The sequence below is a fragment of the Stegastes partitus genome, unplaced genomic scaffold (genome assembly GCF_000690725.1).
Source record: "Stegastes partitus isolate 25-593 unplaced genomic scaffold, Stegastes_partitus-1.0.2 Scaffold101, whole genome shotgun sequence".
NCBI classification, from domain to species: domain Eukaryota; kingdom Metazoa; phylum Chordata; class Actinopteri; family Pomacentridae; genus Stegastes; species Stegastes partitus.
In genome coordinates, this window is record NW_007577832.1 from 208,214 (window position 1) to 234,303 (window position 26,090).

The 26,090-nt window shown below is 41.6% G+C and overlaps 1 protein-coding gene across 2 annotated transcripts in view; it reads right to left on the minus strand.

The window, feature by feature from the left end:
- The window catches only part of afap1l2 (actin filament associated protein 1-like 2), a 47,222-nt gene extending 21,300 nt beyond the window's left edge, over positions 1 to 25,922 (minus strand). The window contains exons 1-3 of one of the 2 annotated variants that reach the window (XM_008277577.1): positions 25,745 to 25,922; positions 8,000 to 8,128; positions 3,281 to 3,346 (exon numbers count right to left, since the gene is read on the minus strand). In XM_008277577.1, the coding sequence (XP_008275799.1) occupies positions 3,281 to 3,346; positions 8,000 to 8,128; positions 25,745 to 25,760 (211 nt within the window). In that variant the 5' untranslated portion in view covers positions 25,761 to 25,922. The remainder of the gene's footprint in view (positions 1 to 3,280; positions 3,347 to 7,999; positions 8,129 to 25,744) is intronic. The other variant, XM_008277578.1, reaches the window with a different exon arrangement.
- Between the last annotated feature and the right edge of the window lie 168 nt (positions 25,923 to 26,090).

The window sequence follows — 26,090 nt, forward strand, 5'->3', positions numbered from 1 at the left end:
TCAAGCAGTGGATCCCAAAATTGGAAGTTGGTGACCTCGTTAAAAAGCTGTTTGGGGAAATAATTAGTAAAATGATGACTTGCTTTCTTGCCAAGAGCTAAATGTGCATTAATGTAGATGACTTATAAAGCTTCACTATGTGCTTTGAGATTAATTATGTCGACTTGTATGAAGAGTTCATTTTCAAAAACAGAACTCCATCTTCACAAACCTTCAGAAAACCCACATTTCCATCATCTACCTGAGACAATAACAAACTTAAATTGTCTCTATTTGTGTCATTTCTACTGAGTCAAATCAACTTCAGTTTGATTGATATCATCTCAAGCAAACAACAAACAAATAAGTTTTCTGAAAATCTACAAAAATGGAGTTATCTGTTCTTGCAAATGACATTTCATGAAAACGTTGAACCAAAGCTTTGTAATCATGCTCATTTGAACATATCAAGCAAACATTATCATCAAGACACATCAAACTTCTGCAGAGTAACATCTTTGCTGCCTCTGGGGTGCATCAATGTTCTTATCCAAGTCTTACTAAGAATGCAAAGAGCCATATTTCACAAAATACTTAACTATCCACTCTACTGTGCCCGCTTAATAGTAAAAAAAAAAAACTGAACAAAGTCAACCAAATGAACTTTCACTTCAGTTCTATTCTTGCATCTTGAGGATGTTTAAGTGGGTCGCAATTTCAAATGAAGCAGTATTTAGGTTTGCTGACGTGACATTTTGGCAGTGCAAAAATAAGCCACTGACATACATAGGCTTTTTTTATTGTTTACATGAGTCATATAGAGGCTTAGCCATTTGCAAAAATTGACATACTTTTTTAGTCACATGTGTAACAGTAAGAGTACGGCCTTGAGAGAACTAAGAGCTGATGTTGCACTTAGAGTAAGAGCAACATTGAAACCTGAAATGAAACTTATGAACGACTTTATATTAATCAAAATGATATAAAAAGAAAATTGGAATCAAAAATGATCTGATTACACTCTAAATTTGTTCACTGAAGCATACTTCTTATGTAAATATATGTATTTTAAATGGAATAGCATCATTCTTCTGGGGCTGTGTCTTTGGATTAACACAGAAACACAGGAGCAGAGATGTCAAACAGTCATTATCTCATCAGATTTCTCACTGTTTTGATGTTTCTCTGCCTCAAACATGAACTTTACAGAACATCCTCAACAATGAGAGGGCAAAAAAAGAAGAAAAAACAATGCACCTGCTCAGGACATAAAGCGACGTTTTCATTTGTGCTGTATGTCGGTGTCTATTTGTAAGAACTGAAAACACAATTTCCCACAGACGCAACAGGACTCAGACAACTGTAACTGTTTTACAGACAATGCTTTACTGCCACATTAAAGTCTGAAACATTCAAATGAAGGAGAGCGTTCGCGTCTAACCACGTGGTCGGCCATTTAGATGCAGCGATTGTTACATCTCAGCTTTCTTGTCCCCCGCCCCCCACCACCACCACCACCTCACCATCAGTTTCTGTAAAAGAAAACCTGCGGCTTTGCTAGCGTCGCTGCTGAAAATATGTGTGTGTGTTAAGTCTGCTGCTCGCTCAAACCACATTCTTCATCACCGTCCAAACAAAACAGGTCAGTCTCAGATGGTGAGGAGCTACGAAGAAACAGACAGGAAATGGTGGGGAGAGGAGGAGGCGGAGGAGGAGGAGGAGGAGGAGGAGGGGGACGCTGCTCGCAGAAGCTTATCGTGTCTGCTGTTCACTCGAAGCCAAATTGAGCATGAGATGCAACAACACAACAAGCGAGCGCTGTTTGACCCACTTGGAAAAAACTCGTTTTGGGGGGTCAAAGTTTTTCATAACAAACATCCTTTACAAAGGTGATGCTTTCCAAAGTTGAACCCAGCTAAGAGTGAAATGGTGAAATCGCAGTTATCACAACAGGATTAATCAGACACTCAAAGCTTATTCAGAGAACTTGTTTTGTTAACTTTTGTTTTGGTTCTGTTTGTTAATGTCTGATTAGGAAATGTGACCGTCTCCCATTCCTAAACTGAATAACAAAAATCTGACTAAACCGACAGTCTTCTCAACAACAAACAACCTGTTTGTGCTTTTAATTTGCATGGATTGCTCAATGCTGAGTTTATTTGTGCTGGAAATAATCTGAAGTTGCTCCTCGTGCTGATTTATTAACGCATCGTGTGGGTCTTTCAAAAATGTTTCTCGTACGAAGACGAGATGTGGGACCGTGGGTGGGAGACGGTCGGTGAGCTGTCTGTTTATTTGTGTTTTATGTAATGCTGGTTTGTTTGCATGTTTTTGGGGCCAAGTTGAAATTGAAAAATTGAAGTTCAATTGTAGGATTCTACAGTTATGGCAGCGGCTCTGCAGCTGAGTTTTGGGCAACATTATTCAGCAGGTGTAAAGCTGACACGGCTCATTTTATCACTTTATAGTTTTCAGGAAACCTACGAATATGAGTAATATTTCAAGTCTGTAATTTTACTCGAGTATGCATTGTATAATCTATTTGGTTACTTTCTATACATTATTATTGTTACTTTTCCCCCCTTTTCCTTTAATTTGATGCTTAATTTGCTGTCAAAGAGAGACAGGAAACTACTTTAACACTTTTATAATTCACTATTGGATCAGCCAACAATTTGTATTTATAATGAAGCCTTTTATCTGCACTTTTGTGGGCATAAAGCTTCAAAACAGAACAATAAAAATCAGATGAAAACACATGAGTTTTGAGATGTTACCACCAATCATTGTGCATCTGAATGAAGCTGAACAGAGTCTGTTGACTTGGAAAATTCACTTAAAAATGTTCAGAAACTACAAAACATTCTAGCATGCACATGAGTTAAAGGACCTTGGGTGGCTGCTTATAGGTTCAACAACATCTCAAGTGGTCTGTCTACGATCAAAAAGCATGCTTCATCTCTATAAGTTATTTTCTACATGAGAATTAAGTGCCTGATATTGATGGTAAACATCAACGAACACAAAGTAACTAATACTGAGTAGTTTCTGAGAAGATTTTACTTAAGTATTTAAATAAGAAAAAGGGATTTACTTAGAGTTGCGTAATATTTAAGCAACGTAACAATACTTTTCCACTACTGTGAAAAGGAAAAAAGTCGCCAAAGCTTTTCGGTGAACACGAAAGTCAGACTGCTGAACTCCGGTATACAATCATTTCATTGTTGTAGTTAACTTTGCCTATTTAGTGCCACAAACACTTGTTTTCACACTTCAGGGCGGATCAGTTTAAAACTCACACCTCTGTCATCTCTTTCTTTTCCAGTCACGAGGACTTTGTTCATGTAGATATACTCCTCATCGGCACCTGCAGACACAAACAGCAGAAGGTGGTTAACGGTTAACAGCAGTAAAAGTCAACACAGAGCATTTGTTTTTGTGGGTAACTACCAGAAAAAGAAATGCGGAAGAAACATAAGACATAGTTAGGCTTGCAGTAGTGCTTTAAATAACTTCACAACAAAATGGTGAAGTCAAAAGCTGCTAATGATGCTGCACCAATTTACCCAATCCACTGTTACTGTACAGGACAGAGCTTCATGATTTAACTCTCTAATCTAAGAGTCAGAATAGTTTTAAACTAAATTGCCAAGTTTCAGTGAACACCTTTGATTGTGCAGTTTAAGACCCGGATTAATGTTGGAACTGTCTAGAAAACATGTCGTTGTCACTTTCCTGAAATCTCACAACCCTTGATTTTATTGTGAAAAACTGTCCAGCAGAACAACACTGTATGTTTAGATTAATAAATTCTTGGACTGGAACTGGTGTGCCAGTCTTCCAAGTTGTTGGTTTTGGAGTTGCCGAATGATCAAGACTGGAGATGCACTGTATGGCTTCACCAATCAGCCACAAGATTAAACCAGGTGAAGCAATAACATTAGTTTTCTTATTACAATGCAATGTTCTTCTGGGAAACCTTGTATTCCAACATTTATGTGGATGTTAATTTAAGAAGTACCAACCACCTAAACATGTTTGCACTGCCCTATGGGCCCCATGGCAGCACCAAAACTACTCAACAATGGCTTGAGGAACATGACAAAGAGCCAAAAGGTGATGACCCAACTTTCAAAATCCCCACATCCCAATCTGATTATGTGTCCAAAAGTCTACAGAGGCCCTACCCCTCAACCTACGAGACCCAAAGGATCCCCTGCCAACATCCCAGTGCCAGACACAAGAGTCCATAGCCTGACTGGTTAGAGTTGTACTGGCAGCCCAAATGGGAGCCACACAATGTTAGAGGTTTTAATGTTATGGCACACCATTCAACCTAATTCAATGCATTATCTAGCGCTGACACGTCATCCCTATATGGTATACAGTCAGTGGAGCATATTCGCAGTGTGACTCAGCTGTCAACATTAACAAGAAGAGCAGGCATATTTTGCTTCCCTTTGTTCCCGTGACCATCGTAGTACACACGGAAAAATCTGATGCCACCTTAGTGCCAAACAAACTTTCATCATGCTTGTCAAAAGTCCAGGATTAAAGGGGAACTTCGCCCAAACAAGAAGCCCATTGTGCAGACAGATGGGTCCATTATTCACACCCACCCTCACCGTGGCGAGCATTCATCGGACATTAGTCAGAGAGCTCCTTGCCTTCACAGATAGAGCACTGTGTCACTTCTGTCTTTGAACTTTTCGAGATCATACAGCTAAATATACAATACAGCTGCTGAACTCCTGCTCCGTCTGCTCATAACAGTCTGCATTCCCAAAGAGTTTACATTAAGAACCAAAACTGTGGTTTTTGTTTTGATTTATACTTCAACACGGGATTGAAAATGAATTTATTTCAATATACAGGAATTAGGAGTGCCGGTTTTGGTTTTATGTGCTTGTAAAGTAATACATAGTAGTAATTATTTAAGTGAAAACACAAAAACATCCTCGCAAGAGTGTGTTTTTTCACACACAGGACATGGGAACAGAACCCAGGGATGATGAACTTTCCCTCTCGGTGCACTCAAATGTAAATATTTGCAGGTCAGCGTGAACAATGGTATCGTTTAGGCAAGAAGCGGAGATGATGAAACCTCCTGACACACACCAATGCTGAAGTCAGCTCGCTGAGGGGAAAGGGACTGTGTTTGGATGAATGTCACTGGTCTCAGCATGGCGGAGTCATTACGCTTGCCATCACACTGCCACATAAACAGTCTGAGTCTCGAACAATAAACTCTGGCTCTGGCCGCCTACTGTAACCTGTTACGGGAGTTTGTTCCGGTGTTGAGGGGGAAAAAAAAAAAAAAAGGATGTTTCACCGAATTAAATATTTTAGCTGACTAAGATTCTACCCCGAGAGGAAATCAAACAAAACTCCAGCCTTGGGTGATACTCCGGAGAAGCTTTGAAATAGATATCATGAGGTGAAACCAAACAGCAGCAGAATAAAATGATGTTTTGCCTGTACAGTGAAAACAGATTTTCGGAGGGGGAACGGAGTTGAAACGCTATTTATAAACTGCTGCTCAAAGGAAGTGAGCATCCCCCAGAGGATAAATGCAGCTTCGGAAAAATGATACAGCTTGGAGCCAGAAGAGGAAGTATGGAGAGACGGGTGCAGGACCCGAACATGGAAAAGCTCGACTGCTTGTGTGTTTTAGGGAACATTTGTGTGCGGGCGAACTCTGAGAAGGAGTCTTTTCAATCCAAGAGTGGCAGCGTATGTGAAATAAAACAAAATTACAACTGGAATTTGATATCATGATGACATTCGGTTAATTTCAGTAGTCATCCAAATGAAGCGCCCACCTAGAGGCCGAGGCCCGGGTGAGGCCCAGCGTGGCACCGGTTCACACAGCTACTAACTGACTTCCAGGCGGCGCCATAAATCACATCAGCCCACCAACAGTTGCACCGTTTTCATGTCGAGTGTCAAACCCAGTGAGTAAGAAAAATAAACTTGTCTTTAGCTGTTTGACAAGATACTTTAACAGCCCATGAATCACTCGAGGACGAGATTTGCTCTTAGCTTGCACATAAGTGTAAAATGAATCATTGCAAACAAAATAAAAACAATACGTTTTTGCAAGAGAGGTAACAACGCAGCCAGAAATATTTAATTCTGCAAGCCACATTTTTTTTTACTTACCACAAATTGGGGAAAAAGTAACCCGAATGTAATTGTAAATAGAAGCCTGCAAGAGCATAATGATTACATGGTGGTTGGTGAGATTTTAAAATAGTGAAATAATACCAGAGTAGGATGCTTGATAGCTCCTCTAAGGGCCAAACTGCAGCCGACAGTGTGAGCTCGATGAAGTGTGGGAAACGCAGGGGCACGACCGCATGTTGCATAAGGTGCTTCGCATGAAGGTCGATTCAACTGCCAGTTAGTCTAAACAGCTTTCGCATGAATCTAAACATCTGTGGTTAACCTTCAGCCCGTGTAGCTGTCATGTGATGGCAAAAAACCACAACATTAAAAAAAAAAAACATGACAAGAGGAGAGATTTATAGGGAGGAAATGTTTCTAATGCTTCTAATAAAGCACCTGAAGCTTATAACCTACTTGCTTGTGTTGTTTTAAATGTAAGCAAACTGTCCGACAACTAATAAAAAGATCTGCCATAACAAAATATGCAAAAATGTAGTCATGATGTAGTCAGAGGTGGACATCTGCAGTGACTCTGAGACACTCAGCAGCCTTGGTGGGAGCGAAATGTCATCTAATAACACAAAACAGACATCATTTTATCACTCTGAGGAATTACAGATTTGTAGTCGACTCTGCGATTCATCAGCACTCTGGAAAAACTCACAGACTGTTTCTAAGCTCGTTGTTAATCTTAAATGTTTGCATTTGCAGCGCAGCTACATTACACTGTCTATTTAACTTTCCAATATATCTTCCACCCATTTCTAAACCAGACAGAACAAGTTTCTCTTCCTCTCATGTCATTTTCCAGGGATAGCTGTTACGTTTTGTGGTATTCTGGAGCCCAGCTGCTGTGCTAGTTGGCAGATGTTATCATCCAATACTGGACTGCTGCAGACATATCAGTATGTGTGAATGTGTTGTTCAACGTACATTTACAGAGAAATAAGATGCTTGTGATCATTTGGAAACAGTAGTTTGTCCAGCAGATCAGCTCCTGTGTTTACAGCACTGTCTGCAGCACATGTAGTAGAGGGCGTATTATAGCTGAGCAGATGGTGGTGCAGAGTAAAGCTTAGTCTTCACAGTAACTTCCAAGTTTGTGAGATACCTGTATGTACATTTCTGGAAAGTTATTAGCAACGACTTCATCTTTTTTCCTTTTTAATATAACTCTAATAAGTAAATATATAAAGAATATTGTCTGATATATATCCTGACTCTCTAAAGTTGGTATTGGCCCAAAAAATTCAACATCATTTGGGGTTTAATTTTAACATTTAAGACTTGATTCTAAACTTTCACTTCTTCCTCCAAAAATAGCTGCAAATTCCCCCAAAATATCCACGCAATCGGTTCCTGAATAAATCGGAAGTGAGAACGAGGTCCGGTGGTTTCAGATTTGTATTTCCTGCTACAGCTACACTAACAACCTTTCACCCTGTTCAGGACTTTCATGTTGCCATCCGTAGAAGGTCTTTCAGGGTCCACTGGACCCCAAGAAAGAATGTGAGCAAAATATTTGTTGGTATTCATGACAGACTTTTATACTGTGTTGAATATATTTTCTGATAAGTTGACGTATTTTTGGTTCCAAATGCATAAAAACAACACCTGTCGCCTAAACCAAATGGCCTTGGAGTCCAAAAGACCCCAAAAGTCCTGAACAGGGTTAAGGTGGACAGCTGTGATTAGTTACACCTCATAGGTTTGTGACTGCTCTGGAACATGCAGATATTGAAAGTCAGCTTTATCCAGTGGATGTTTGTCAAAACTTTGGAAAACTCAGCAAGTCATAAGTGCACTACTGTACATGTACCCACTGTCCTTCCACACTCTGTCCACAACCTACCGTTTGAAGCTCTGTAGGAGTGGAGGAGATCGGACAGCAGGCCCTTCTGGATGGTGGCGTTCCCGCTCAGCGTCTCCTTGTCCAGGATGAGCAGGAAGCGGTGAAGCTCCATGAGGAGCTGGTCCAGCACTGGAAGCACAGAGCACAAGAGGGACTGAGATTTACAGCAAAATAAAAATTCCTTTAAATCTCATTACACATTTCTTGGAATAAAAATATTTCAGGGTATTAAAGCAGTGGCCTTAAACCAGGACTGACAAAGTTCCCATGATCAAGAGAAAGAAGAACCACGAGGAGAAAAAAAAACCCTGTGAAGTTTCCAGACAGTCATTTTCAGAATATTATACTTTAATTTATTGCAGAGAACTTGTTCAACTCATGGCCTTTGTGTTTTTTTTAAAGCACTAATTTCACTTCTTAAGTTTGTTAGCTTCCCTTTTGTTCCTCAAGCTGTAAACTGGATGCCAGCGTTTTACATGGGAGAGACTCTTCACAGAGGTTTTCATCCTGGCAACAAGTCAAAACGCTCTCAGACCTCGTGTCAGTCACTCATCGCTCTTCTCGTCCAGCTGCTATTGACAGTTGCGAGTCTGTTTGACGTTGTTTTGGGAGTTTAGCGAAAGGTCAAGATCGGAGGAGGGAGGAGCCTGGGTCGGAGTCGGCGGGGCCACCGAGTCTGGGTGCAGCCCACACACATCCTTCAGGGGTCAGCGCTGAGCTCACAGCCCTCTCGGCTGTGTGGGGAGCTCTTTGTGTTTCCCTTCACTGTCTCTTGGCCTCATGAATAGGCCCCTTGCTACAGTGGGCCTCAGTGTGTGAGCATTTTACTGAGAGGGGAGACAGAAGGGGGGGACGAAGAGGAAAGACTTCATTAAAGGGGAAGGTGGGGCAGGTACTGGTGGAAGTGGTATGTTCAAATCATTTCTATACTTTTGTGAGGTGGACGACAATTAATGAAAGATGCACTCAAGTGGTTTTTTTTATCACCTTGTTAATGTCTTTGCATTCTCACATGCTGGAATAACTTCTGGAACAAAATAAGCAAAAATAATTTCCACCTTGAAAGTCTCAAAAACACAATTTTTAACCCAAGGAACCAATCCTGTCAACCTGCATATTCTTCTTCAGGATCAGTTCCAACTCATAAATGTACCGGAGGCTGGTAGGTAGCCTTGCGAGTCATATGGAGGACAAACATCAAGTTGTGCTTGAAAATCTGAAAGAAATACCTTCTAAACAAAGCATTCCCTCACTTCTCTCCCAGGGGATCGCCTTCCCAGTTTAAACCGGCCAATCCGGACACATCTATAATCCAATCATATTTGAGAACCCACCCACGCAGGGAACCAATAACAGAGCTGCTTTGGAGGCGAGTCCCCTCTTGAAGTTCCAAAACAAGATGGCCTCCACAAGGAAGAAACTCAGGTGATTACTTTTGCAAACTTATAACCGGCTTCTCGTCTTAATCAAGTAAACCGAACTTTATAAGTACAATTTTACCCACTTTACTAAATAAACAGACACAAAATGGTGCACAAAAGGTCTGCATGTGGTCAGGTAGGTAGCTCATGCTTCCCGCAGAGTAGTTTTACAGTCTTAGATTAGTGCTGTTGGTGAGCTGGTGTGCTCGAGCTGCAGCGAGCCATCGATGGAGAGTTCACAGTTCTGCACATTCTAGAGGAAGCAACGGTGTAAAGTTGTATCTAAGTCATTTTAAGGTAGGAAGAAACTATTTTCATGGCAAAAACTTCTAAATGTAGAAGTTTGAAACTTAGAGATGAGTTTTTAGAGTTTTAATCAGAGAAACTTGAAGGAAAAAAAGTGGGTCAGCACATTCAAAGTGGGGCTTCTGCAGCTCAGGTGGCGAAGCAGGTTGCCCACCTGGTTGTGTCCTGTCCACATGCCAAAGTGTCCTTGAGTAAAACACTGAACTTAAAGTTGTTCTCAGTGGCAGGCAGGGTCTTGTACGGCAGCTTTGAATCTGTCATGTGTGGGAATGGGTGAACACAGTGTAAAGCAATTTAGAACTGCTAAGGTATTAATTAGACCATTTTCTATTATTAAACGCAGACTATTTACAATTTAAATTAAGCATTAAGTCTTCTCTGCTTATTTTGGGGAAAAATGTCAATAGTTATACATTTCAGTTGACATTAACTGCCTATAGGTGCTATAAAGTCGGAGCATTTATTGATATAAAGTCTTAAAATGAACGGCCTTCCTATTCAAACACCAATCAGCACTGAGCCGGCCAAACTGCTCAACCTGAAATTAAGTTTTAATTATTAAAACCCCCTTTTCTAAAAACAAAAACTACCACTCATATGCGTAAAACATCCGACACTTCACCAGAACTCCACTCTGCTCCACATAAAATAAGAACTCTAACGAGGGCGGTAAACTGCTCCTCTCTGTTTGAACCCCATTAAAACTGTCAGCTATCTTGTTTTAATGGCTCCTTCCGGCTCAAACCGATCACTAACCGAGCCCTCGCGGGGGGAAGCACTTTCTTGCCCTCTCCCCTCCTTCCTTACACTCCCGTACATCAAAGAAGCTCTTGAAAAAAGAAAAAAGTAAAAGGGAGGGGGAGGAATTTCTCGCAGCACAAGGTGTCAGACCTCGGTAAGCTTCGCCTCTCAGAGATGACGAGAGGCTTTTCCAAAAAGCTGCAGCGGGCTGGGTTGTTTTTAATGACTCCTACTCAAGCTGAGTCAACTTCTGCTGAGAGGCACCGTGTGATGGGGCTTCGCCGTGGAAAACATCGCTGGGTTTGGACACACATGGCGGGGATGCAAAGTAATTAAAGTTAGCTTAAGTGATGATGGACAGGTTTTAAAAATGGCCTCCTGTATGTGCCTACAATAATGGTTAAAGTCACACTGATTATATTATTGTTTAGCCGCTCATGTTTGGCCGCTCAATAAACATTTTTCCAGCTTCCCCTCCTTGTGTGTTTGCAGAGACTGACTCAGATGGCCTTTTGGATTGGGGGGCCCTGGGAAACGGAGTCAGCTGACAGGACAGGGAGGTCTGCAGCGGGCCGTCTCTGTGGGCTATGGGTTGGCCAGACGCCCACTGCACATCCAGTGAGTGACCGCAGCCTCCACAGCATAAACAATTCACTTCTGTAGAATGGCCAAAAGGAATCTGAGAGTCCATCAGAGAGCGAGACTGCTACAGGGACTTTTTTTTTTTAAACCATTCCAACTAAAACACTGTTAAAAAGGGCAGGTAAGAATAAAACTAAGACGACTGCGTGAAGTTGTATAATCGGTGAAATTGAAGGAAATACCGACACTGTGCAATAGTGGGATTTCTCTTCCTCGTGCTTGAAGTTTTGAGTTCCTGGTTTGTTCTATTCACAACGATGAATGACCGACTCTTTGTTTGAGCTCTCACACGCCCACACCTACTGTTCTTGATAAGGTGCTTTGGCAGATTATTATTGTGCCGAAAACGAAAGAATGAGACGGAAAAGTGAGGCTGAGTCCCAAAGCTGGGGATTTTTCTTTTTTAAAGAAACCAGTCCGACTCAAATGGCTAAAACAGGGAACTTTACCACGGTATGACAACAGATGGGAGGAAAAACATCACACCCCAGATTATACAAAACAAATGTTTTGTGTAAGCCTGGCTCTGGACGATGAAGGAAAAAATTGGCTGAAATGAGTGAGACCTTCCTTTTACCAACCACACAAAAGTAACCAACAGAATACAGTCGTGACTCGATAATCCGACCCTTAACAATCCGAAAACCTTGCTATCTGACAGGTTTTTAGGAAAAACAAACAGAACCTATTAAAAATAGTCTGAACATACCAACAGCCTTGGATTCTGACTCCGACATTTTGTGTCACAAATACGGATAACGGCGTATTATCTGACTGAACAATCCCACAGATTGGCTACGTTCAGACTGCAGGACTTAATGCTCAATTCAGACTTTTTTGTGAAATCAGATTTTTTTGCGAGTTCCAGTTAAATGTGACTTGTATGTGATCTGCTGTGTGAACTTCATGCGACCCAAAAGTGTCCCGCATGTGCAGAAGAGGACACGACGACGTCACACGCAGCGAGCGTGCTCAGTGTTTATGGAAGTAAACACGGCTGGTGGTGGTGGCGGGGGAGTGGAGCTCCACCAATGGTAGAACCAGAAGTGTGACCGCTATCCTAAACTAGCATCGGCAGGCAAATACTGCCTCTGCGTTCCGGCCACTTCCACCCCATCGAAGCGCTCCCCTGGGGTGGAAGTGTCCCTCGACTGCACCGAACATTCATCATTAATTGGGCCTCAATATCCAGAGACCAGAAAGTGCTATTGGGACCATCCCTACTAGTTATTATAACTATAAACAATAATTAACAACAAACGAGCCTTCAAGCATCAAGCCCTCCTTGTATCTCGACCTCCGTCTTGACGATCCGACAGCCTTGTTATCCGACATAAAAGAAGGTTTTACATTTAGATTATCGAGTCATGATGAATGTTTTTGCATTTGTGTCTGATTCTGCATCTATCCAACCAAACTGCACTCTCATCTCTGCTTCCTGCCAGATTGTGTTTGTGGTGTATCAACAAATATGTTTCAAATCAACAGAACTTTGCCAGATTTTTTTCATGTTTTGCTGTTGCTCCTTCTCATCCATCCACTCATATATTACATGCTGTGGGTCTAAGCAAGAAAACGGAGAACGTACAAACATGCTGTGAACGTTTTAACTCAAACTGTAGTGTTCTTCTGAAACCTAACTAAGCTTCTTGTATATGCTTATCATTGTGAAAGTGTCAACAGAAGTGTAATGTTTTCCTAAAGCTAACCCACATAGTTTTAGTTCCTAAACCTGAATGGACATCAAGTTAAAACTGAAAGTAACCAACAGGTGAAAACAAAACATCTAAGATTAACTCTGGTCTCCTGCTTTAAAGCCCCGGTGCTCACTTGATGCTTTTACCTCTTCTCCTGTCTCCTTGTGGGGATGTTGTGGCTCTTTTAGGACAAGTTTGTTTCCTTTAAAGCGTACATGAGAATGCAGTTTTGTTGTTTAGGAACATCATTTTTGTGGCTACAGGAAGCTCAGTGGGATTTTAAATTAAACAGACACTGAAACAGCCCATTTGAACCAAAACTAGGGGAGTTGTAGGTTGTAGAAACTTGAAATACACATTCTGGGAACATGTGAGACTTGTTGAAGTTGCTGAAAAGTGGTATAGTGAGGGAGCTTTAATCACAACCAACTGAAACACTGTTAGCTGAGGAGTGAAGGAGATGAGAACTGCATTCAAATAGCAAAGGACTTGTATTTGTTCCATCATTACTTGTTAAATATGAATGTATTTTCTGCTACACAACTGTATATTTTCTTGATCACGGCTGCATTTCCTGTTCAGAGATTCTTGACGTCCTGCATCAACACTGAGAAACCACATTTGATTTGTTGTTTTTTCAATTAACAAACCAGCTACGGCCTCTTTTGTCAGTCTGCTTCCAGGCTAAATGGGATCACTGACAGAGTCCTTGTACATAATCTAACTGGCTTTCCCTTTAAGTGTGGCCTCTTGCATAATATCATTTTCAGCCTAAAGAAGAGTTGAGCTTGGTTCTGAACTGGCGACTCTGACTGTTCACCAAACCTCTGAGGCCTCACCCAAGTCCTCTAACTACCCTCATATCCAAATCAAACTAGCCTCACTTTCAAGTTTCTTCTCATCTGCGCATCATCTCCCTCCATCTGTCCTACTTTGAAACCAACTCTTTAAGTCTCAGCATATCAATTTACGCTCCAGGAAATATCCTGTGTTTTACTGATGCAATATTTGTGCTGCTTTCAAGCATGTTTATGATGACTTTGATCAATGGTGCTGAAGAAGGGGGAAAAAAAAAAAAAACTTCACATGGGTGGAGAGTCAAAGAAAACAAAAACAAGCCGAAATATGAAATTATAATATTTCTTCAATCTGATGATGCAATAAAAACAGCTGCAATGTAAGCTGGGCTTCCTGCTTGTTCAGCTTGGAGCTGCTGGTTAAGCTCTGTTCGGGACACTTCCTTTACTCTCTGAATCACAGTCATATTTTGGGATGTGGTGCAGATGTTGAAAATAGTTGCAGATGTGCTCACATTTCTTTTTAGCTCAATTCTACACTTATTTTTGCCTTTATATAACGAGTTCTGTCTGTCTGCATTTTTCCACGTATCTGTTGGTCCACTCACATGTGCCCGTCGACTTCATCCATCTATTCAATACTTCAAGAGGTCGGTCTGCACAAGTGTGTATTTCTGGCCTGTTTGTTGCTCAGATCACACTGGATTTAGCAGCTGGGACGAGTGTCAGCACGATAGATGTGAGTCCTGAGAGGCCAGAGTCATTTTATCACTTACTCCAAGTCGTTCATCAATCACAGGTCATGACAGCTCGTCAGTTCTATTGTCAGCCATGAGTTCACTCATACAAGATTTGCACAATTAAAACTGCATGCAAAAGTACATGCATTTACAAATAGTCAATGATTAGTTATCTCTTGGACTGTTGGTTAATTTAGTTTTGTTTATTAGGATCCCCATTAGCACTAGCATAGGCATTGACTATTCCTCCTGGGGTCCACACACACATATGCACAATCACACTTATACACACAACAAACATGACAGCTCATCTCATTAACTTTACAACTAAGTAAAATAAGGTAGAGAAACATATTGTCATTCAGTTCAATATGCATTCAATCACACACAGAATTATAAATCCATCGTTATTAATCTTGAACTCATAGGAACTTCATTCTTTCATATATACAAACAATTCATAATGCTTCACAATAAACAAATAATCAGAATGACCTTAAATAACATATTTATCCATCCTGCTCTTCGACCAATTGAAATCCAAGAAAATAGGGCAACAGTACATTTTACACTCTTTGCTCTCTCCAGCAATACATTTTATTTTGAAACACCTATACCTCCTAAAAAGTTAATTGAAATGGAATCTTCAGTGCTTGGAGAGCAACAGATCCTCCCAGTGTTTTTTGTGTTACATGATAAATCATAAAAGCGACACTAGATCTGCCTTAATTGGCTTAGCTCACTGCAAAACCATTTTCTCTTTCTTTTTCTCTTCTCGAGCAGACATTCTGTCAACTCATTAAAGTTGTTTACAGCACAACTATCCCCATTAGTCATGATCAAGATTAATTGGTAGTTCATTTGAATCTAATGTCATTCGTTTGACTCCCCAGTTCAGCAACTGTCTCCGTCTCCTCCGTGGAGGAGACAGCTGTTTGAGGCCAACGGAGGTCAACAAACTTCACCAAGATGTTTTTCTTCAGATTTAGTCTCTAATCTACTGGCTGTTTGTATGAGCATACCTATTAAAGTAGGTCACGTCAAGATAAACATATACGTAAGATATTCATTGTTACAAATAAGAAAAGGAGCTTACATTATTCCATTTTGAAAGAAACTGATTTAGTAAAGCAACTGATGTGAAGCACTGAGTCTATCTGGGTCACCTTGTGACTGACATGAACAGAGCTACAGCTCCACCTAAAAGGGAAGTGGTGGCAGAAGGAGAATTGGAACCAGTGACCAAACATGAGAGAAATATGTTTGGATAATAGTTTTACACTGTGACACACTGAAGGTGCTTCTGCTTCAGTCGACTTGTCAGAAGCAGAGCTGAGTTTTTTTCTATCAGAGGAAAACACATAAATGACATTGACCTCTTGGTCAATTTTAATGTGCACAACTGCAAGAAGGAGCCACGTCTGACCGCTTTGTTCCAGCCTGTCCTTGCTCTGGTGAGAGTGGCAGACAATTAGCTAATGGCAGCGCCTGAATAGAGGATCAAACACCAATTTGATTTGTGCTTGATCGCTACTGGCAAGCAGTCGTCTTTCTCCCTGAAGCACGCTGGGTTCAGCTGTGGGGCAGGGACTGCACGGACATGGCTGGATTAATACAAGCTGTGTTTTGGTGTTATTGCCGTAGAAACCAGAGTTAAAAAAAAAAAAAAAGCAGGTGTCAACTTGATGACTTCAGAAAAGGGGCAGTATGTGACTGATAGCAGCACTGAAGGAACTCTGGAAAGAAGCAGCCAAAGTGACACAGGACAGAAATGAAAAGTGAAAGAGGACATTCAGGTTGAAAGCGAGGGCACTAAACATCAGCGGGAAATGCACAGTTCCTTGTCAAACAGGACACAAACATTCCACTGAGTTTTAACACAAAGGGGAGTGAAATTAGTGGCTTAATATCTCTGGAAGTGCAAATAAAAAACTCATTTCTAATCAGAGTTAGCAAATATTGTTATCTAAAGTTTATCTGGTGCAAACAGCTTGAACGCTAAAAGGTAGATGAAGGTGGATGAAGACTTTGCCGCAAGAACGTACCGAGAAATCTCAAAGAAACAATAAAATGCTGACCCTACAAGACTTTGTATGTCCACCGTATTTTCGATGACAGACTCAACCCCCGTCAGCATGGAGGACACAAGTGTTGCACAAATGTCTGGACAGATGTTTTGCCATGATTCAGGAACACCTTTTTTCAGCTGCTCTGGAGTTTTTTCTCTTTAAACTGCACCAAAGGTTTTCTGTTGCATTCAGCTCAGCAGACATACTTGTCCTGGTCACAGTGATCACTTGTGTGATTTTGGCAGTGTGCCTTGGATCATTATCATGCTGGAATATTCCTCTTCTGCAGACTGGAAGTCATCTTGTCAGTCAGTATTTTGGTAAATCTGGCAATCATGGTGCCATCTTAAGGCGATATTCGGAGGCCCATGTCATCCCACCTCCTTGCTTCACTATGCATTCACTGTGGTTGTCTTTCCCAGCTTCATGCCAAACACATCAGACTCCATCTGAGCAGAACAAAGCCATCTTGGTCTCATCCGACTTGTCATCAGATTTCTTTTCATGTTATTTAGTAAAGTTTAGTTTTGTGCCAAAAACGCAGCCGAGGGTTTTCTTCTTGGATGCCGTCCATCGAGGTTGATGTTATGCAATGTCTTTTACACAGTTTGACGGAAAACCTTGATTTCTATTTATAATCCCTGTGCCAACCACTTCGTCTTCGTCTGTCTTCATAGCTAGATAGTGGAAGTAGTGAAGTGTTTGTGGCATCATTTTAGGAGGACAGCCTCTGCAGCTCTGATTAGTGGTACTAAAGCTTATTCTATACCTCTTGATTACTGCTGCCACTGCTTTTTGACAGTATTTTAGTTGGTCACCAGTCTTCCTATATCCTTCATGAAGTCTCACAAACAGTTATTTGTGTTAATCTGGAGATTGTATTCCAGGGCTGCAAGGTGGCGCAGTTGGTAGCACTGTTGCCTTGCAGCAAGAAGGTCGCCGGGATCTTTCTGCGTGGAGTTTGCATGTTCACCTTGTGCAGCGTGGGTTCTCTCCGGGTTCTCCGGCTTCCTCCCACAGTCCAGAAACATGCTGAGGTTAATTGGTGATTCTACATTGTCTGTACATGTGAGTGTGCTTGGTTGTCTGTCTCTAAGTGTAGCCCTGTGATAGACTGGTGCCCTGTCCAGGGTGTCCCCTGCCTTCGCCCTAAGACGGCTGGGATAGACTCCAGCCCCCCATGACCCTAGTGAGGATTAAGCGGTGTATAGATAATGGATGGATGGATTTTATTCCATGTGGAGCCATGATGCAGACATGCCCATATGTCCGAAATGGAGAACCTTCTGGTGTTCAGAGGTCATCTGATTAAAGGTTTTCTAACTTGTATGTCAGTAATCACAGGTGTACGCACATTTGTTTCATTGAGATTCTACCTTGACGTCTGTATTTTCCATATTCTCACTCTAAAGGTTTTGTTTTTATATGATTTGCTTGTAACGCTGGTCAGTTTATGTTATGGTCACTAGCGTCTACCAGTTCCTGTCTTGGAGTGTTGCTGTGTTTAAAAATGACTGGGATTGTGGTTTTAGGAAACCCTGCTACGTTTCTCACACTAAAGCCTGTTATAGCATCACAACAGACTCCACAATGAGTCAGTCTTAATGGTTTCAGAGCTGTTTCTGAGAGCCTTGTGGAGCAGCAGTCCTCTCAAGTCCAAGGACTCATTCATCCAGACAGCGAGGAGGCAAAACAAACTTAAAAATTCTAAAAAAATTCTTACCCCAACCTGTCACTACAAGTCAGTCTTTAAACGTTTAGCTTAGTTGAACAGAAAGACAATTTCCAGTCGACAGGATTGAATTATCGAATCACAAATTGGTCATTTTCCTCTGTTATACAAATTATGGAAACAAATGTTGGCGAAGTGGTCCAAAAATAAAAAATCTGTGACAGGAAGATGTTGGTTGACAACAAAAATGAGTGACAGGAAGTGTTTTGCACAGTGTGGGTAAAATTTGACACAAGGGGAACTGAGGGTTGTACAGTGGTTTGGTCTACCCCAAATCCCAACAATATGTGCATTCCACTGCTTTTAACACTGCAGCAGCTCGTTGCTCTATCTGACGTACATCCAAGCCCTCCGAAAAAGAGGAATTAATCACAGGAATTAGCTGCCGTATGCTTGGTTGAAATGAAACTCTGCAGTTATGACAGCTCATAATAGACGGCTATTATACTCACATCTATATGCAGAGTTGTTTTTGTAATTTTGTTGGATTTGTCTCTACTTTTTTTTTTTGGCAGATGAAAAATAACATTTTTGCTCTGCCTGAGGCATGCCGCGATGGCACCATTAATTATTAACCGAGTTTGATCAACGTGATTAGAACAAGGAAGACGGCATGAAAGGAAGAAGGAGCTCCAATATGAGGGGAAAGATAAGAGAGAGTGGTGAAGGCAGAGACTTAAGACACACTAAGGAGGAAGGAGTAGAAAGAATCCGAGGGCAGAGTTATAGCAAATGTTAAAACACTAGCACGAGGTTCATGGAAGCAATTAATCCCAGCATGCTGAGCCACAGATCCAGTTGTTAACTCTCACAAAGGTACAAACACTGAAGACAAAAGCTGCAAAAAAAAAAAAAGAAGTCACTTATCAAGTGCAGTTCCACTTTCTGTTTCAAGTTTCTCGCCTTTCATGTTCCCTCTGCCCCGACTATTGAATCTCGCCTTTATTCGTCTCACGCTTAAGCTTTCCTAACGCTCTTTTCTTTCACTGCCGGCTTTCTTCAGATCTGTGCTGTCTGTGTTATATTGAGGCTTACATCTTGGCCCTTGGAGAAATCAGGCAGTTGTTCGCAGCTGAAACATGCTAATGGGCTCTAAAATCCAAGTAAATCTTGGTTGTTTATAAGAAGGAGGCTCGACTTGAGCAACTTTGTCTTGATTAGGATGCAATGCAGGTTACAGTAGTCTCTGTAGATAAAGCTGAAGATTCACCCGTCTGGCTAAGTGGTATGATGACGTGTGTGTGTGTGTGTGTGTGTGTGTGTGTGTGTGTGTGTGTGAGTGTGAGGGAGTGTACATGCAGCTCAAGCACAGATTTATCTGGGTTGAGAGAAAAAGAAGAGAGTGAAAACAAAGTATGATAATGCAGAAACTTCACCCACAAAAAAAACTAAATCAGTCATTTACTGATATAATATGGTAGAAATACCAGCATCAGAGCTAAATGTCTAATATTAAAATGTGATATTTTCCATGTTAGCACTTTTATTACCACTAGTTTTCACATACTGAGGAGTTTTTGTTGTCAATTGTTGACTTGTTAACAATGCTGGCAGCAAAAGTTTAAATAATATCATGATTTAAAGCTGCTCTAATCATTTTTTGGATCAGGTTGCAGTGACAAACCACAAGAAAAGAATCTGCTGTTTCCTTTCCCTCCATAGAGAAGAAAGCTCAGACAAATCTTTTACAATCATTCAGTTAAATGCACGGTTGCAATATAACATTTATTGACTGAGACAAACCTGGTAAGTTGCAAACATTGTTTTGATAAGTTGTGTTGACATGATGAAGTTGATAGTTTCACAAACTGAATTTTTAAACTCAAATTTCTGTGTTGATTGAATGAATGCAAAATTTAAGTTGTAGCAAATTATCATCTTAATTTTTCTTCACTTTGAAGTCCTTGAGCAATTGTGTTAATGCCACCAGTTATTAAGCAATTTGTTATTTAAAATACCACTGACTGACTCAGTAATGTGGCTCATTGCTTAATTATAATTTCATTAGAAGTTGTCATAACTCAGAAAGACTAATGCAAGCTCAGCACCAAACAGCAGAATTAACAAACTTGACAAATCACATAGTAAAGAGAGAAAGTGAATGCTGGGATCACAGACGTACTGTATGCGTCAGAATACCTGCTAATGTTGCTCCAGTCTATCGGTTGTGTGACTCAGCAACTGCTCACTAGCATATTTTATAAGGTGATGATTTGTAACTGGTGTGTTTTCAGCTGTTGCCCCAAGTGGCTTTAAATCTGTTAATGCAGGAATGCAGACGTAATGCTAAATTGCAAAACAATTATTTTAGCTATCCACTTTGTCGCGAAATAATGTGGCATAAAATGTGTTGTTCCAAAACAAACAGGTCTTTAATTCTCCCGATCTCACTGGCTTTTACCACAAACACGCAGAAATGACAAACCTGCAGGCCCTGGGCCATGAAACAGAGACGGCTCAGGGTGTTTTCAGCTCCTTTTCTTATTCTACAACCTGCCTGGCTGCAGTTTTTTTGTTAAACTTCCTCCTTGCTGCAGCACTCTATATGTTATATGGTGTATATGCTCATGCATCACTCCGTGTGGGCATTAACCGTATGTCATTGTTCAATTAGGATATTCTACGTACTAATAAACAGATTCGTGTTCAGGAAAAACGGAAGCTTTACAAGCCTCTGCAGTCCTGTCTTGACGAGAAAGAAAGTGACAGACGAGAAGCAGCTGCTGACAAATAAAAAGTAACTAGCAATGCCGCCTCAGAGTCACCCACATAAAAAGCTCCTGTGCTCGGTTATTATCCTACAGAAAGGTGGCCAGGAGGGCTGCATGGAGGGCTGAGATGAGTGTGCACATGTGTGCGATTACGAGTAGGTAAGCTCCTCTACCGTTTTCATCAAAAGTCTACCTGGTGAGAAACAAACACAATGCAGGTCTGATCCAGGGCTCCTGTAGCCAATAAACAAAGGCACGTTTGATGTGTTGGAAACGAACGAGAGCGAGACCCAGAGGGCAGAAAGGGCCAAACTCACACGGAGCGCCCCGCCGCCACAGAGCAGGAAGACCGTCTTTCTTTTCATCATTTTTATAGCCCTGACCAGCTTCCTGAATTAGCCGCACTCCACTCGCTCCCCGTTGGCAGGCACATCCCCTGACACACATACAAGTGAACCAGAAGACCCCATGCCAGCCCTGATGGCCTACATGTGAGCCTGCCACTGCTGAGCTTATGGCGTAGAACAGCCAACTCTGTCACACTGTCATCGGTTATTTTGACTGATGTGATCACACCTGTTGACTAAAGCAGAGTTCAAGCTGAGAAGCATGTATTAAGTCAGTCAATCATTCAACAACTCCAAGTTCACTTAAAAAAAACCCACCTTTTTCCTAAATGAAATCTAAGAATTTACTCTTTTATTGTTTAGTTTGTTAAAGAGATCTAATTTTTTAATAACATGAAGTAAAGAGATTTAGATTTAAGGTGTTTTGTCTGCTTTTATGGGTCAATTAAGGATTAATTAAGGGTAGTTTAAGGGATTCTTGCTTTATACTGAGTAAAAAAAAAAGCACAAGTGCTACAAAAATTAAGCAAAAACCCTCTTTTCAGCATGTTTGCTTCACCAAATGACATGCAAATGTTTAACAATTATATCTGTAATTATTTTGCTGATCCCCTAAATTTCTCTTTTGCAGCAAATGAATGTATGTGATCCTTTTACTTGGATTCAGCAGCATCATCATCAGGTGAGAGGTTTAATTTACTTTGGTTTATGAAAGACACTGTGGGGAAACGCTCTTACGTAGGATTTCTTGAATGAAGCCCCACATAGGGAAGAACTGGCTGCACAGCTGAGTGACATGCAAATGTACAGATACAGTGTTACTGTAAAAGTTAAGTTCTGTTTCAAATGAATGCCATCTATCTTTCTGCTTTGGCGACAGCAGTTTGTTGGATTTTAACAGCTCGAAACTACACTTTGTGTCTTCATACTTGTATTCTGATATCGGCTAACGTGTGAAAATTAGGTGGACTGCTCCTTTAGCTTTGTGTGTCTGACATCTCGACATCAACGCTTCTTCAAAGTTTTTATGCTGTAGCGAAGAAAAGAATAAAAAAGTTTAATGACAAAATCACACTTTATGTTTTATATTTGAGTAAAACAAATACTTAAGTTTGAAAAATGTCCTCTTTCCTTAAAATTAAGCGACAGCAATACAAACCTTTCATTTTATTTAAGTAGGTCGAACCTAAATTGTACATCCATCCATCCATCCATTATCTGCACACAGCTTAATCCTCACTAGGGTCATGGGGGGCTGGAGTCTATCCCAGCTGACTCAGGGTGAAGGCAGGGGACACCCTGGACAGGTCACCAGTCTATCACAGGGCTACACTGAAAGACACACAACCAAGCACACTCACATTCACACCTACGGACAATTTAGAATCACCAATTAACCTCAACATGTTTTTGGACTTGAGGAAAGAAGCTAGAGAACCCGGAGAAAACAGGGAACAGAGAACATGCAAACTCCACACAGAAAGATCCCAGTGCCCCCACCGGGACATGAACCAGCAACCTTCCAGCTGTGAGGCAACAGTGCTACCATCTGTGCCACCTTGCAGCCCTAAATTGTACTTCCTAACTTAATTTGGATCAACTTAATTCAATAATGTTTTAGCAAATGCAGCATTTAAATTGCTCCAATAATATCGCTTATTGCACCTGCTAAATATCTGCATGTTAGCTGCAAGGAGTTAGCATTTAGCTCAAAGTACTGCTGTGCATACTGCGACATCCTTGCATGATGTAGGCAGCATGCCCTCCAGCCTTATTTTACTGCTAAAAAAAAGTATGCACAATGCCATCCACATAAACTTTTTATAGCAGAAAAACTATAGCATCTCCCACCACTCCTCAAAGCCTTTCAGCGTTGAACTGTAGTCGATTGTGCGTCCACTGAATCGTCCACTGATTCAAACGCGCTCATCAATACGTCTGCAGCCTGCCTCCATTTGTCTTGCATTTAATTTTGGCACGAGCCACAGAATCAGATCATTGTTGGAGGAGGCGACCGACGCTGGAGGCAAGAAAGGGAGCCATCCTCACAGAGCCCACTGCGTTTCTGGGTGAACCCCAGCTGCAAAGAACATGAAGCCAGCACGGTGAATTCAACATGTTTTTTTGTTTTTTTTTTACCCAGGAAATGGTGGAATCCATAAAAACATGAGAAGGAAAAACAAGCAAGGGCATGAGGTGGAAGACACTGATTGACAGGGAAAGGCAGATAATGAATCCAGAGAGGATCAGCCCAAAATAAACATGTGCTTCCATTCCGATCCGGGAAAAAATAGGGAAATTGCATCTACTTTATTATTTGGGTATTGTTTCTTTGCAAGCTATTGCTGTGAAAGTATGTGTCATTCATTTATCAGCTAATCAAGACACACTTAAGCAGACAGCTGGTGTAGAAGTCCCGTGAAAGAGAGCGGAGAAATATTTCTGCCAATATGGTTATTTAATAATTGGTGTGCTGACACATTAGCATGTGGGCTGTAATTAGGAGCTGGGCAAAGTGAGCAGTTGGGCCAATAACTGCATAAAAAGTGCTCTAATCATCTCTTGGCTGAGCTGCTGAAGTACGCACTCCATCGATTCTCCAACGTGCCCCGTCATCGCCCCGGTGTCATTCAAACCAAACAAAGCTCCAGGTGGTTTTTACTCATTTGATCCTCATCTCTGGCACGAGGTGTGAGAATCGGTGACATGAGCTGCTGCGGCTGATTCTCTGGAATAAAACACTCGCGAGTCAGGTTTCAGAAACACACAGCACATCCAGAATACTAAATAATGCCTTTCCTTGTCATTGGCCTCCCTGAATTTTCCCAGGTTTCCCTTTACTGTACCCCCTCCGCTGGCTGCCTGTGGCTGTTAGTATCTAATTCAATGTCCTGGTGCTGCTGCATACAGCTGCCAAAAGAGTACACTCCAGCCCTTATTTCAGGCCGAACACACCGGCTCATTCTCTGCAAATCTGTGACGACCAGGTGCAGGTTTCTTACCCTGCAACCCTCTACCTGCTGTCAGCTCCCCAATTTATTGCATCCCTATTGCAAGCGTGTAGCCTCTGCCTGCACGTTATAATTCCGTTTTGAATATCCACCCTTTCCTTTTCCAAACTTCAACTTATGAAAACTGCTGCTACTTCAGCTTTTAAAACACATACTGTACAGGAAGTCCTTCCTGATCTCGTAAACGCTGAACCATGACAGTAGAATGCCTCGCTCTTGTCCATTTTTTCAAACTGAATCCGCATAGAGTCAGACATTGCATGTTATTCAATTCTGTATTTTTTTTAAAACCCTCCAGTGAACCAGTGGGTCTATTACATGCATTGCTGTTGACTTATTAGGCAACTGTTTTCATTGCAAATTATTTTCTGTCATAAAACAGTGGGAAAACGTCCACCGGAACTTCCCACAGCCTAAAATAACATTTTCAAATCCAATTAAACCAAAATATATATATATATATAAAACAGCAAAACCCCATTCCCGAAGGCTGAAACCAATGGAAGCTCGATATCTGTGCTTGAAAAATGACAATTTCTAAAATGTTGATGCAGTTGTTTCAGCTGCAAAATGTGAACCCGAAGCCTCCACAGACCAGAAAAATTATACACAGAACACCTCTGCATTTGGCTGTTTGCAACACTGACTATTTACTCTGACAGGGAGTGGGAGTAAACAGACGGGGCTGTCTAGTCAGCTGGTGAAGGGGAATGTGGCAGCAAGACTGTTTTCATTCAGATTGCAGTGATTCCATTCCAGTTTGACTAGTCGCCATTGTTGTCGGTCCAGCAAGTTGCTTCTGTTGTCAACCGGTCAGAGGAGGCGGGCTGGTTCGTAGTATCCCATCAATGCTGGGATCCAAAGACAACCAAGCCCCCCCTTATAGCTAGAACCTCATGTTTGCTCCGTTCTGTCCAGTCAGCGAAGCGACATGCAACCGGTGGTCAATCAACTCTTTTGTTTATATCAATCAGGAAGTATTAAAAAATTGGCCTTGCTCATCCCTCATGAACAAATAACCACAGGAATGCCAGGAATGCTGTGAGAACAATGTTGCAGCCATTGGAATCCATCAGTGGCCACAGTCGGAGCTGTTTTACAGACCATCAGGGATAAACCATCCTCACATTGTAGTTTCACTTTGATGCAGTGTGGTCGGGCTCACTGCCTACTACTTGTCCACTTTAGTAAGTCATCTAACAAGTGGCAGGTGACCAACGCTCCACTAAACATCTTGCAGCACAGAACAAAACCACAATCAGCTCATCTGAAGATGCTTTCATTTTCTCCAAACTCCAAAAAAAAAAAAAAAAAGCCACATCAACAGATTCACTGTCTCTCTGATCAAAAGCAGCCAAATTCAATAACTGTCATGCAATGATTCATAATGAGTTGCTGGAAAGAAAAAGAAAAAAAAAAAGAAAGCAGAACAATGACATCAAACTGGTGCAGCAGCTGTAAAGCGGTCATTCTTCCAGCGGCTTCATAAGGAAGCAGCCCTGTCTCATGTTATTGACACCAAAGTCTTTACCTTTGTGCTTCTCCATTCGCTGCCACGGACACTTCCAGCCGCGTTCCTCCGCTCATACAATGAAAACAATCCCCAAAAGTTTTTGCGGACAAAGTTAGTCGGGAGTGATGGGGACGGCAGCTTTCTGCGGAATGCAGCTCGACCCTCCCGTCTCCAACAACACAGTGAGAGAGCTGCAGACGGAACAACAGCGCTCTCCTCTTCTTCCTAATCTGCTTTTTTGACGCACCTCCTCCTCCTGCTGCTGCTGCTGCTGCTGCCGCCGGTTTGCAGCATCCAGACAGCAGATCTGTGGCTCCTTCAGGAGGAGACCCTCAGCCAGGAGTCATGCACAGGCTCCCAGGGG